The 14,759-nt window shown below is 41.5% G+C and overlaps 1 protein-coding gene across 3 annotated transcripts in view; it reads left to right on the top strand.

The window, feature by feature from the left end:
* The window catches only part of LOC124432236 (zinc finger protein 761), a 39,774-nt gene extending 25,314 nt beyond the window's left edge, over nt 1-14,460 (top strand). For all 3 annotated transcript variants that reach the window (XM_046980969.1, XM_046980970.1, XM_046980971.1), the window contains 3 exons: nt 6,579-6,776; nt 9,482-9,659; nt 14,198-14,460. In XM_046980969.1, coding sequence (XP_046836925.1) covers nt 6,579-6,776; nt 9,482-9,659; nt 14,198-14,437 — 616 coding nt within the window. In that variant the 3' untranslated portion in view covers nt 14,438-14,460. The remainder of the gene's footprint in view (nt 1-6,578; nt 6,777-9,481; nt 9,660-14,197) is intronic.
* The last annotated feature ends 299 nt before the right edge of the window (nt 14,461-14,759 follow it).

The raw sequence follows: 14,759 nt of genomic DNA, 5'->3' as shown, positions 1-14,759 counted from the left end.
CGTTTCTAGTATCACTCCTCCCTTCCTCCTCCTCCTTCTCCTATCTCTTCCTCTCCCTCTCTCTCTTTCTTTCTCCCCGTTCCTCTCTCGTATCCCCTCGCTTCTTCCTTCTCGGCCTTCCTCCTGTGAGTTCGCGACTCTCCTCGTTAATTGCATCGGGCGCGCTCGTACGTCCACCTTCCAGGCCTTGATCCCCGCATCGACCTTCTTCTTCTTCTTCTTTTTATTCGTATTCTTATTCTTTCTTCTGCTGTTGCTTCTTCTTCTTCGTCTTCTTCTACTACTACTACTAGTATATTACCACTTCTTCTTCTTCTTCTTCTTCTTCTTCTTCTTCTTCTTCTTCTACTAGTCTCAAGCGAATATAATACCGATAGCCTTTTACGATCCATCCGATCGTTCAATCCCCATTCGAGATACTTGACGTTTTCTTGATAAGAGGCAATAAATCATTGCATACGTGTTTCGATTCGCCTACATATGTATGCTAGCTTCTCTGTTTGAAAGATAAAAAGAGATAGAAGAAAATAGATAGATAGAGAGAGAGAGAGAGAAAGAGAGAGAGAGAGAGAAAGAGAGAAAGAGATATGGGTTTGAAGGTGGAATAGAAAAGAATACTACACAACGAAGGGCACGCGTAAATCACGGGTAGTAATAAAGATCCACTTGTCGCGGGCGGATATTTATGAAGCGCTCCACGGTTCTTCCCGCCAAAAGAGAATCACCTTTTAGCTCTTCGCGTCGGCCTCCGGATGAACGATCGTCCGATTTCGAGATAATCGAAGAGGTCAGTGGCGGAGGGGACTAGGGCGAGAACTCGAACCAGCAGAAAAGACGAGAGTGGTAGGAAGAAGAAGAAGAAGAAGAAGAAGAGGATGATGATGATGATGATGAAGAAGAAGAAGAAGAAGGATAAGAAGAAGAAGAAGAAGAAGAAAAAGTAGTAGTAGTAGTAGTAGAAAGAGAAAGAGAAGTCGATGGTCGACAGAACGAATGAACGGAGAAACGAATGAAGGAACGAAAGAGCGAGGAGGCCATAAATACCTCAGCGCGTTCAGCCAATTAAAACAAATCATTTTAATGCACAACCTTTTTAATTAATGCCCGTGCTCGCTCGCTCCCATCCGCTCCTTCCTCCTCTTCCTCCTCCTCATCCTCTTTCTTTCCTCCTCCTTCTCCGCGCGCGTACTACACGATCGCTTCACCGACTCTGCAATTCTCATCTCGAAGCGATCGGGCCCGATATTAACTTATACGTCACTCCGTATCCCGCGCGCTCTCTTCGTGTACACAACCGATTATCCTTAACCCCGAGTGCGGACGTCCGATGACGCCGCGTCCGATCACCGTTCTTTTCTGCGCTACCATTGCGCTCCTTGAAGCTCTAACCGGCTCGATTTTAATTATACGAATTTTCGCGACGTGATTGCACATTCCTCCTCTCCCTACCCTATCCCCTTCTCTCTCTCTCTCTCTCTCTCCCTCTCTGTCTCTCTATCTCTCTCTCTCAATCTCTCTCTTTTTCCTTCCGTGTTGCTTCTTTCTTCTATACAACATCGTCGACGAGATTTATGCCCTCCAGACGGCAACTGGCAGATAAAGATAGGATACCTATGGTATCGATATCCGACTGGATCCAACTTCGTTAGGATACAAATTGAGATACGCCCGCGATCACGGTATAACCCCGCCTAACGTTGTACGTACATACATACATACATACGTACGTACATACATACATACATACATACATACATGCATACATACGTATGTACGTACTTACTTTCGGGTCAAAAGGAACGATTATAACTTATCGTATTTATATTAAAAATTTTGTAAATCGTGCATGGCTACGATCTTACTTCTTACATAACTTTCCTATTCATTATTCCGTGCGTAAAGAAAAAGAAAAAGAAAAAAAGAAAAACGAAAAAAATCTGCGAGTCGCCGATAACGAATGAAGAATTTAACGTGCGCATCACGATTTAGCTTAAACGTCAGTATTCCAATAACGCGGACCATCTCGCGATGGCACGCGGCCGTTATCGAGGGATTTAACGACGATCGCGCGGCCAAAGAGATTAGACTTTTAAATGGCCCCCGCTCAGAGCCGGTACGTATTTCACGAGATGACGGTGGACGTCGCGCTAAATCATCCGGAGTGACCGCATCCGCTTGCCCAATCGGCCCCGAGTCTCTCTCCTTAACGGCCTCTTGTCACGCCTGCGACATTCCACCGAAACACACCGGCCCTAACCCCCCTCCCCTCGCTTCCCTCCGTCCTCGCCACCTACCCCCTCCCCGCCGTCACTTCATCTTTTCGAAAGACCAACACTCCCCTTTTGCTTCTTCGTCCTCGGTTCTATCTCTTTCTCTTTACCTCCCTACCCCTCTCCCGTTTCCGTAAGAAGACGCGTTCCTTTTTTCGTCAACGTCTCCTCAAATCCACCCAGGCAGGCACACTTTCGTATCTCCTGACTAATATATTGTTCTATCGGAATTCAAAATGATTCGAAAGGTAAGTGGATATGAGAGAGAGAAGGAAGAAGAAGAAAAAGAAGGAAAAAAATATCCGACCACCGTCTACGTCGTAGTTTCTAGCGAGTCGTTGAGCAACGCGAGTCGTAATTCACCGAGATCCTTTCTTTCACCTTCGTCAAATCGATTCGATCGACGTTTCTACGAAAAGATCCTTTTCGACGATCCATGCTTAACGCGACGTTGTCTTCTTTTTCCTCCTTTTTTTTTTTCTTTTTTTTCTTTTTTTCTTTTTTCTTTATTTTTTTTCCTTTTTTCCCCTTTCGACCAATAACCGATCTACCATCGGCGCCGTCTCTTTCCTATTTCTCTCGACATTTTCAAGGGGAAAGTTACTTTTTCTATATATAATTAATTGATCCTTCAAGATTTTTTGACGATGGAGTTGTTAAAAAGAAGAAGAAAAAAATAGAAATAGAAAAAATTTGCATTAATTATCACATATTGTCAACTTAAAAAACAGATACATTGAGCTGATGATGGATGGACGGAATGTTTTTTTTGAAAAACAATATTATTCAGTCCGATTTATTATCGTCAAAGCTCGCGCGCGCACGCACTTATCTACACGACGGGGCTCTTCCGGCGTGTATATTATTATTCAACAGGTAACCAAATACGAATAGCAATGCGCAGTGATCAGTAATGCGTTCGCGCGAGCACGCTCGTGGATTCCATGCGTGAGAAACCGCACCTGCATTTATAAGATGCCATATTAATATTACTTTTTATCGCGGATTCCGATCACCAAGAAAAGTCTTGTCCCACGGACAGAATGTCATAATTCAGATGCAATTACCATCCTCGTGGTAAGATTGTACGGGATGTTAGAAAGAGTATGGAAACCTCAAACCGATTTTCCGTACACGGATACCAAGCTCGAATGGGAGATCATTCTAATCGTTTACGTCATTTACAATGATCCGTGTAAGGAAATCCGAAACAGCTCGGATTTCCAAGGACGGAATTTATACTTTCCGCGAATGAACGAATGAGTCCGTCCCTTTCGTCCTGGCGTATCTAACTATCTATCTATACTGTAACAGTAATCGAGGAGAATTAAAACTCGATCGACGTTGATTGTGGATGGAGGTAAGTATAACTATCTAAGTTCTTAAACGGATCTCTTGAAAATTACTATACGATACATTGCGACTCTTTCGGGAAGTTTAAAATCAACGATAAGATCAAGAACAACTCGATCGTATAACTATCTAAGTAGGGTATAGGTAGGTAAGTACCTATACGGTAAAAAAAGTAAAAGGATATATGAGAAATATTGTATCGTATATCGATACCATTCTCGGATCTCCTCCTATCGATACCTCACGTTTAACCGTTGTTACGAACATTAGATCATCGTTCATTAATCGTAAATAAAAAATCAATGCAGTGAACCTCTCTCGGCAATACTAATTAAGAATTAAACGATAAATCCTCGATGAAAAGGTTCACTTGAATGATTTCACGATTAATACAAATTAAATTAAAAAACAAATATATATACCATATAAATCGGAGTCCTGATAGGTTACTGATTCACTTCCGGATTAGTCACGAGGAATTCTACGAAAGAATCGACCTTTTCTATGTGCGCGGGTGTATCGAACTCGTCGTCGGTCTTTATCGTTATCTCCATCGTCAGGCACGATCGTCTTGGATCGCTGGGGATCTCTGGGGATCACACGCAATCCACGCATGCGAGACGCGCGTGCAACTTGCACGTGCAGCGGATACCTACCTGCAACGGCGAAAGATCCGTACATCGAACACGCACGTATTCGTGAGACACGCGTATTTGCGTCTTGCTACCTGCATCTTTCTTTCTCTCTCTGTCTCTCTCTCTCTCTCTCTCTCTCTCTCTCTCTCTCTTTCTTTCTCTCTCTTTCTGGCAGGTGCAAGCATAGTCTACGTTCGCCAGGTTCGTGCGAGGGCGTGTATACGCTGACATTGTAAAACTTGGCGTTACACTTGCGTAGCCAATTGGGTAGGCCGGCTCTCCCTCTAGGACGGCCCAGATCTCACGTTGCTCTTTCCCTTTCTCTATCTCACTCTTACTTCTTGCCATTCTCCGCTTCCCAGCATCCTCTATCGTCCTTCTTCCCCTTCTTCTCTTCGATCTTTTTCCTTCTCTTTCTCTCTCTCTCTCTCTCTCTCTCTCTCTCTCTGTCTGTCTTCCTTTCTCTACTTCTCCTTCTCCTCCTGTTTCTCTTTCATTCACTCTCGATCGTTCTCCGAGCAAAACTTCTCGCGATATCGGCGAGTTACCATCGCGAAAAATCTGCGTCCTTCGTCCTGTCCCAGCTAACTTTCCAACGGCAGCCACAGCAGCAACAGCGGCAACAGCACCAACACCATCACCACCATCACCATCACTAACAGCAGCAGCAGCAGCAGCAGTAACAGTCCTCGAGAACGACGTTCGAGATCTTGCTGCCGGCAGCAGGAGATACGAGTACCGCCGATCCTGGATACTTGTGTTCGAAAATTTGCTGCCAATTTCGATAGCATCGACGAGCGAAACGTTCAAAGCTCTCGAACTCGGCTCGATGAACGATCTACCACTGTACGACATTGTTTAAGGAGTAGGTAACGATGCCGCAAAATGCGGATGTTCGTGATTTGCTCTTGTAACATCAATTGATTACACAAAATCGTAATCATTTTTTTTTTTTTTTTCTTTAATGTATTTTCCCGACGATGATAAGCCTTGAAGTCTATCTCCGAGAAATAAACAAAAAAGAAATATACGAAAAAAAAAATAATAATAAATATGTTCATATACCTTTCGTTAACATTTGATGAAAGTATATCGCCTATAAAAAAATTAAAAAAAAAAAAAAAAAAAAAAAAAAGAAAAAGAACAGTCTCCATCAAATTCGTTCCTCTTCATTTAATTACTATAATACTTTAAAGAAAGTTTAATCCTCCGTTCAAGCCCCCAATATGCGGCCAATGTGATATACTTACCTATATTTAAAAATTCTACTTTACTCCGAACGGATGATTTAATTAAACTCAGGGCCGTAAAAGTCGTTGCACCGACTGTATCCTAATTAAGGTGCCATAAATCTTTGGCTGCTTCCTCTTCTTCTTAAACGATCAGAATTCCAAGCGGTAAAGCGGGAGGAGATCCGGTCTCGATACGTCTTGTTGACTTACTTAGTGAGCACGCTTGAAAAGAGAAAGAGAGAGAAAGAGAGAGGTTCAATAACCGTATAGATCGTCACCTTCTGACAGAAACTATTTAAAATGTAGTTCCTTCTCGCGGATCCGTGTTATAGGCTAACTCGCGCTATCATGAATAAGAGAGAGAGAGAGAGAGAGATAGATAGGTAGAGAGAGAGGTAGAGAGAGAGAGAGAGAGAGAGAGAGAGGTAGAGAGAGAGGGATTCCTCTCGTTCTCTCGGCAGGTTGTGATATACATAAGATGCAACAGCTGCGATCGGATCGTGAGGCGTGCAAACGGGCCCGATCCTCGCACGCGTACCACGCATTCATTGGGCCATTGTGCTGTCTTATTACGCGTCGAACTTAACGAAAGCGCGCGTGCCTATTTAACCGGGAAAATCATTATTCTCAACGAATGTCTTAACACGTTCTATGGTATTCCAAAAATTATACTCTCATCCGTGAAATACTTTTCGAATATAGTTGGTATCCCTGGCTCGCTATGCCACATGAGATCCTTCCAACTAAATATCACGTTTAAATGGTTATTGCTCGATATCGATTATTGTTATTTTTATCTATAAGTTTACAAAAAAAAAAAAAAAAAAAAAAAATACCTATATTTATCGAAAAAAAAAAAACATTCATTTATATGTTCATTGAAAGAAAAAAAAGAAGAAAGGAGAAAGGTATACCTGTACAATGAATACAAGGAAGTTGTATGAGTATTTGATTTGATTGTATTTATTAAACACGTGAGAATAAAGAATAGAGAAATTTTAGAACAAGAGAGAGAGAGAGGGGGAGAGAGAGCGAGAGAGAGAGAAAGAGAGACGTGTCAATAATTTATTTCAAACGACTTGTTTCAGACACGCATTACGACAGCACATGCTCAGGCATGCCGGTAAGAAGTACAAATGCGGTCTTCCTGGTTGTCCTACGGTACTCCGTACAGCTTCCGAGTTGAAGTATCATCGTTCGTTGGTTCACGACAGCACGTCCACTAATAGACGGTATCCATGCGGCCACTGTTCTTACGCGGCCAAAACGAAAACTCAACTTCGCAGGTAAGTACTTATATGTATTTACGTTGACTCTTGTTAACGTTTGAATTACTATTACCATTTCGAAAGTAAAACGAAAAGAAAAAGAAGTAAAGAAAATAAGAATAATATTCTACGTGAGATAAATGAAGTAAAATATTTCTCTCTTTGATTTTTTTTCCGAAAGAATTAATTGACATTTTGAACTTTTGCGACGACAAAAAGCATTGCGTTTCAATTTTCTTCTCGAAAAGTAGTAAGTTTTCATTTATAGCGACGTAAGAATAAGCCCGTTGTATTTTATTGTTACGAATACCAACACGTATCAATCCGTCCGTCACGAAAAGAATCACGTTTCGATTTTATTTGCGAAAAGATACGAACACGTATTTATCACTTTTGTAATGTCTCAGTCTTCGTGAGGGAAACAAATCGATTGAAATGAACTGAACGTAAATATAGACAAATGAAGAAAAGTCCTAGTTTTTTCCTAGCATTGTTCAAAATAACTATAAATTGCGTCCTTGTTTATCGTGTGCTTTAATATTAAAAAATATCTTACTTTTCGAGAAGAGGAATATCGAAACGTGCTTTTATTTCGCGATAAATCGAGATCTATTAATATTTATAAGATAAATGAAACGTAATACTTTTCGTAACGGAGGTTAATATAATTATACGTATACATATATATAAATCCATAGATTATAAATCTACGATTCGTCCGATTAATAGAACGAGAATTTAATGTGATCGTTATTAATGAGTCATATGAAATTAATCGGATATTTTTTCATGGGAGGTAGGATGAAGATGAAATATCGCGAAACGAGGTGCTTCCGCGTGGGTGTGCTTTTATGATTCATTCCATGTGCGATTCTACGAGTTTGTCGACAAGACAGGTAAAGGAAGAAAAGAGATAATGATAGGGGGAGAGAGAGAGAGAAAGAAGAAAAAGGAGGGAAAGAGTGTATTGGTGTATCACCAACATCGTCGACTCCGATATTATTGACATTAATTTTAATCAAGGTCTCTGACTTGAGAACGATGCATTCCTACAGCATTAATCGTGTTCGCAAGTCGCGTATATGTAATTGATGTCTTCGAGGAAGCCGGATCGAATTAATTGCGAGGACGCATCGGATGTGTCACTACGCATACGCGATCGACTTGCGTCGCGTAAGTTGAAAAAAAAGATAAATAAATAGAAAAAACAGAAATTAATTTTCGCCATGCATTCGCATATACATATACATACATATATATATATATATATATATGTATATATGTATACATATACATACATATGTATATATATATATATATATATATTTATATATATATATGTATGTATATATATATATGTATACATGACGATCCATTCGAAGGTTCAATGACGTTATCCGCAAGTTCCTTGTCCTGGAATTCGATCTCGATCGAAATCGACTAGAACACGATACGGCGAACGATCAAGACTAATGTCGCTATTAATCCGCTAGATATTATCGAAGCGTAGAATTTAATTATCGATTTCAATCGATCGACGAGAATCAAGGGGATCTTTATAATAACGATCGATAGTTAATCATTAATGACGTGATACTGCGTGATGGAATTCGTGAAAATTCGTACGTAAGGGGCAAGGCAGAGTGCCTCGTAAGATAAATGGATTTTTAATTTTTCGTACTGGCGCTCGATTAAGTCATAATGCCGTTAAATATGCTACCGGCAATTTGCCGAACGATCAAGGGAAGCCCGGTTTAAATTAAGCCTTATTAAGGGTATTGTGTCGTTGAGTACGGCACCAATACGTACTAATAAATATTCTCTCATTTTATCCGACAGCAACACCGCGTTCGTAAGCTTCAGAAGAAAAGAAGAAGCATCACGGTCTGGAACGAGAAAAGAGAGAGAGAGAGAGAGAGAGAGAGAGAGAGAGAGAGAGAGAGAGAGAGAGAGAGAGATCGTATGGTAAAGACCGAGAAGGGTAGAGGAGAACCGCGCAAGCGGAAGTTGCGTGCAGAAGTCGACTAAGTGCGGGCAACCCGTTATGATCGGTCGCACGGCGATACTCGACGCGATATTTCATCACGAATTGAGTACTTACTACGTGAGTCGAACTCAACGCAGCCGCAGAGTGTCGCAGTGAATTTTCTCTCTCTCTCTCTCTCTTTCTCTCTCTTTTTCTACCTTTTTCTCTCTTTCTCTGTATCCGTCTATCTACTTCAGTCTTGCTCCACGCTCTGAAGTAAATCACGCGGGATTTTAATTAAACGTGTCACGCATTTCGAAGCTGATATACACGTAGCCACGGCCAATGGCTCCCTCGTAATATCGCGCACGCATATCGCATCTTTCATAATCACCGGGTCCCGCTGCGACGATGAACTTCCCGAAAGAGAGAGAGAGAGAGAGAGCCGCGCCTCGGCCTGATCGTACGTCTTCCGCCATCTCGAATATATCAAACGATATAGTAGTAGTTGCCTTTCTTTTTCCCCTCCTCTCCGTTCTCCTCCCTCTTTCACCTACCCTTTCCCAGCCGTCGCCACCGCCGCTCCTCTTTCCCTCCGTCTCCTTCGTCGGCTCGATCCTCTCTTTTAACTCTCTTTATCTCGTCCTCTCCTCGAAGGAACGACCCGCGCCCACGCTTGCGATTCGTCCGGCTACTTGTCGCCAACTCCGTTGCATATTATTATTACGAAAGACGGTTTTATTTCTCCTCGTTCCAGGCATCAGGTCAGGCACGAAGACTCAACGAGCGTGGAGAAACTTGGATATCATTCCTGTCCTTACTCCGGTTGCAGTTTTAGAACCAGACTCAGCTTTCATCTAAGACGACACGTGCGGCTACACACGGGCACCAAACCGTACAAATGTCGTCATTGTACGTACGCCTGCAATACTCTGGTAAGTTCTTACTCGTTAGCAAGATTCCAAAGTGTAACCATCTATCTTTAGCTAGAAGCTTTTTTCTTATTATCGAAGATACGGAGTATCTTCCCTTTAAATCGTTTTTTTCTAATCGTCAAAGAGGAAAGAAAAGTAAAACTTAAATTCGTAGGTACGAGATAGATCGATTCGCTAATTGGGTACAAAGTTCAATTAAGGCGACTTCTTCATGTTTCGAAAGAGTAAACTCGATCTTACCTTGAACAGAAAATGTTCGAGATCGGTCAACGGGATCCAATTTTTTTTTACGGCGAGCGAGCTCGTGGGCGTAAATTAAGCAAAGTACACCTTAACGTTTGGATCGCGTCGCGTTCTCTGCTGGTGCTGATGCCGCCGCAAACCGTTGCTGCTGCCACCGTTGCCGCCGCCGCCGCCACCGCCGCTGCCGCCGTTGCCGTTGCCGCCGCGGACCGCGATAAGATAACGAGTTAATTGTGCTCACTGGATGCCCACACACGCACGAGGAAGAAGAGGAAAGCCGGGTCCTTTCTCCGGTCATACCGTGCTGGCCGGTATGCTAATGTCCTTTGAAGCTTTAGTTGGGATGCGCCTCGCATACGAGGGCTTCGTGTCTCTTTGATAGCGACATAAACTCATTCCAGTGGCTCTCATTTCGATTTACTGTTTGCCAAGGAAGCACACAGTCCCTGCGATGGATTCCGGTCGCTCGGTCCACGTTAAAATCATTCGCCGTTATGTCTTTGCTCGGTTACTTTGCTCTTATGTCTATCTACGTCTAACAACACTAATACATTCATGGAGTATTCTACTACTACTAATAGTATCCACCTTCGGACGGCCATAAAATGCAAAGATGCATATCAGTGGCTCGAGAAACAATGTAATAAATAATAAAAGCCCGTCGCCATTCTCTCCCTCTATCGGGATCTCTCGTTCATTCTCGTCGAGAATGTTTTACCGATTAAGATAATGGAATTACTCCGATCATTGCGCGCTTTAGCCGCGGATAGATCGATCTACCCTACTACCTCCTCGCCGCTACTGCAGCCGTGCACCGCTTATCTCGAACTAAGCGAGAGACGATCTATGTTTCTTAAACGCTTGACTTTGATGCTATCGACTTGTACGCCCTGCTACCGGTCGTTAATTTTCGAATGAAAAAAAGAAAGAAAGAAAGAAAGAAAGAAAGAAAAAAGGAAAAAGATGAAAAAAAGAAAAGAAATGGAAAAAAAAGGAAACAGAGGAACGATCGTGAAATGTAAAATCGGCTAATGTTTGCCGAAGGAGAATTTCTCGGGTTTCCTATATGCGAGCTCATGCCCGACATTGATCTCGTCCAAACGGAGAAATCACGCTAACGATTAGATACGTCGATGGTACTGATATAAAGGCAAATTCGTATTATTCGCTCTCGAAGAAGGAGAAAGAAAAGAAAAGTGAAGAAATGAAATATGATTGAGTGCATTTAAAACGAAGGTGGATACATATTCAATAAAAAGAAAAAAAAAAGAACAAAAAAAAAAAGAAAAAGCTTCACACATTTATTGAACATAAAATATATCTATCGATATAGTTTACAGGAATGATGTTTATCTTCGATTTGTAAACAAATTAAAATCCATTTCGACATCCGTGGCGATAACAAAATCGGACGTTTACATTTCTCGTTTGAAGAACGAAGAACTCGTGTTGTATTTGGTGATAAGTATACGATTTGTTGTGTTAAAATCGATCGAGGGTTCAAGGACGTAAGGCGACGTGTACAAAAAAAAATTGGTAGAATGAGGGATTATAAAGAGACGGGGTAGGGGTATGGGGATGGAAGAAAAAGAAAAAAAAGAAAGGAAAAAAGAAAGAAAAAAAAAGAATCTTCAGCATCGATAGCACGATCCACCTCGTAGGATCGTAAAATAATTTCACCGGTAGGTCTGAGGATAAAAGGGAAATACGAGGGGCACGCATCTCCGTGGCTGGAAAGAATATCGGGAGTCTCGCGACGATGGCTGCTTACTCGGTACTTTAATAAGGAAGAAACGTGCGAGCAGCACGCGGGACGATTTAACGAGGAGATTCCCTTCCAACGTGGCGGTCGGCTAGCCTTGCGTCAACGAGATTACACGCGCCACCTTCCCCATCTTCCTTTCCTCTCTTACTCTTTTATTCTCTCTCTCTTTCTCTCTCTCTTACTCACTCTCACTTACTCGCTTACTCGCTCTCTGTCTCTATCTTCCTTTTTCCCTCACTCTCGCCATACCTTTCTTACTTTTTCAACCTTATGATTTACTTCGGATAGTTACACGCTTTTTTTTCTTTGTTGGGCTACTTTCTCTTTTTATCTTTTATCCACCCCCAGGTTAACATCTTCCACCATCCCTGAAGGCTCGCGCAACGTCAAGAAAGCTCACGTTCCTCTTTTTCAAGATCTTAAAGAATCTCTATTCGCGGCCGTTGTTCTTTACTCGCCTTCATCTTCGCTACTACCCAACGCCGACTTTTTATCTCTGATTTTACCTTATTTATTTTATTTTTCTTTCTTTCCTTCTTTCTTTCTTTTTTTCTTTTTTTTTTTCGCTTCCGCGTTAACCGCATTAACCACATTTCAATTTCAATTGAGATAAGATTATTTTGTAGGATTATTTTCAGTAGTCATTTCTTTTTCTTTTTCTTTTTTGTCTTTTTTTTTTCCTTCGTAATAATTGTCATCGTTGTTATCATCGTTACCGTCTTTCAACTTATCGATGCAGGCAGATATCTTACCCTATATCCTACCTTATTCCATCGTAGAATTTGATCGGCTTTATTTAAGGGAATCGTTAAAAAATTGATTCGATCATCGTGGATGCATTTAATTAGCGAAATGCGGCACGGCAAAAAGGGCCCCATGATGGTCCGCCGTGCGTGGAAATCATCGCGAGATCGAAACTATTTGCGATAATTCAGTAATATTACGAGAATGTTTACGTCAAGGAATAAGGCGCGTCGATTGGCGATGAGGAGCTTGGAGATACGTAGAAAGGTATTGAGAAGCTTTCGGGTAGACGTTTGAAAGGAACTGACAGTAGCGAGGAATAACATACGACTATGGTCTCTGTAATTTTAACGTAGATGAAGAAACTCGTAAAACAGGATAATAGTGCATGGAATTGGAGACGCCTATGGAAGAACATCTGTTCTATCTGTGGTATTGCACCGAATCCGAATAAATAGTTATAACGTGACGTATAGGTATGCGTGTACGATAATACTTCGATAGTAGAGATCGAAGTTTTGATGAAGGTGACTGCGAGAAAATGTTTATTCTATGTTTGCGTGTCTCGTCGTCATTCAAAGGGCGGCCTTTCTCACCTTTCCTTCTTCTCTTTTGTCGGGAGATAAGAAAGAGAGAAAGAGAGAGAGAGAGAGAGAGAGAGAGAGAGAGAGAGAGAAATAGAAAGAGAGAAAAATAGAGACAGATGGAGAAAAAGAAAAAAAAGAGTAAACAACCGCCCTCGTAGCGGTGTGAACGGGCCTTAATGCGGCAGCGTCACGGAGCGCTGGTCGCGCCGCGCGGAAAGATTTACTTATGGGAAATTAAATTTGATGTTGCCGTTGCCATCAACGGCTCGTATAAGCCCGCCTGGTAGGAAGATGTTTACGACTACGGTCGGCTACTTAGGCCGAGAGGGTAAAGCGCCTTTAAATGCGCCAACGGCATGGCCAACGAACGCGTCCGGTTTTGCACACACCGGCAAACAGATTCTCGGTTCTCTTCTCGTTCCTCAGGTATTTCTAACTAAGAACGGAAGGACAAAATTTCTTATTTTTCTCTTCTTTCTTTTTCTTATTTCTTCTCAACGACGTCCCCCTCATCTTTTCTTTCCTCGATCATATCCTCATATTGAGAGAAAACAAGCAATTTTCTATTCATAAAGTGAGGATATCAAAATGATGTCTTTTATCGTCTAATAAGACGCAAAGTGAGCCCGTAATCTGTTAACATTAGAACGCAAATTTGATAAGAACCTAAGTTGTATTAGTATGCTCGTTTACTATCTCTTAGAACGGTAATAGTAGGTTATATGAGGTCGTCGCGGTCTAACAAATTTCAAATTTATCGGTACTATTTCGTACGGAAGACAAAACACGTATAGGCGTTAGCGAACGTCTCTCGCGATTATGGTTCGGAAAGAGGTGATTTAAATCAGGCAGCATGACCGAACACTCTTGGCTGTCGTTTCGTCGTCACTTTCGTTCTTGCGAATCGCCTCGTAAGTTTTAGACTGGATCATTGTCCATTAAAGAGCTATGAAAAGCCTTTACAACGTGGCTCCTTGCATTTGCATGCTTTATTTATGACTCTTTCTAAAATGCTTGTAAGAACACCCAAACGCTCGAAGTATTTCGCTCCTTCTATCCCTCTCTCTCTCTCTTTCTCTCTCTCTCTCTCTCTCTCTCTATATATATATATATATATATATATATATATATATATATATATATAGTGTGTGTATGTGTATGTATGCATGAGTATATATATATTTGTTTTTTCGTTTCAGGAAAATCTGAGAAAGCACGTACTATCGAAGACCCTTCATCCCGGCAAGACGATCTACGAATGCGACTTTTGCGCAACGAAAACAACCGAAATATTTTGCACAAACTTCGCCAAAGAATTGCGAGCTCATCTTATGGATGCACACAGCGACAAATTTCCAACCCCAGAACACGCCCGTAATTACATTCTCAATATGTTCGAAATCGTTCGCGATTCTGAACCTTTAGATGTGCCAAATTGAATAAAACGTATTGTCCGTATAAACCGTGCATTTAGACTTTTCTAAATCGCCATGAAAAATCTTACAAGGAACGAAGAAAGGAAGTAAATTATGTATATATAAAGTCATATCTTAATCGTTCGTTATCGTCAGATAAGGGAAAATAAAAATAAAAGAAAATAAAAGAAAATAACCGTACCGTTTCGAAACAGTAGACACACACACATAGACACGTACATAAGGCAACAATAAATCGCTACGAGCCGTTACTATAAGCGATCGCATAAATCGAGCCGACCGAAAGGAGCTAAAGTTCAAACAAAGCCGTTCAATCGTTCGAACG

The sequence above is a fragment of the Vespa crabro genome, chromosome 24 (assembly GCF_910589235.1).
Source record: "Vespa crabro chromosome 24, iyVesCrab1.2, whole genome shotgun sequence".
NCBI lineage: Eukaryota > Metazoa > Arthropoda > Insecta > Hymenoptera > Vespidae > Vespa > Vespa crabro.
Note: the sequence above shows the minus strand (reverse complement) of the source record. Positions and strands in the feature narration are given on the sequence as shown.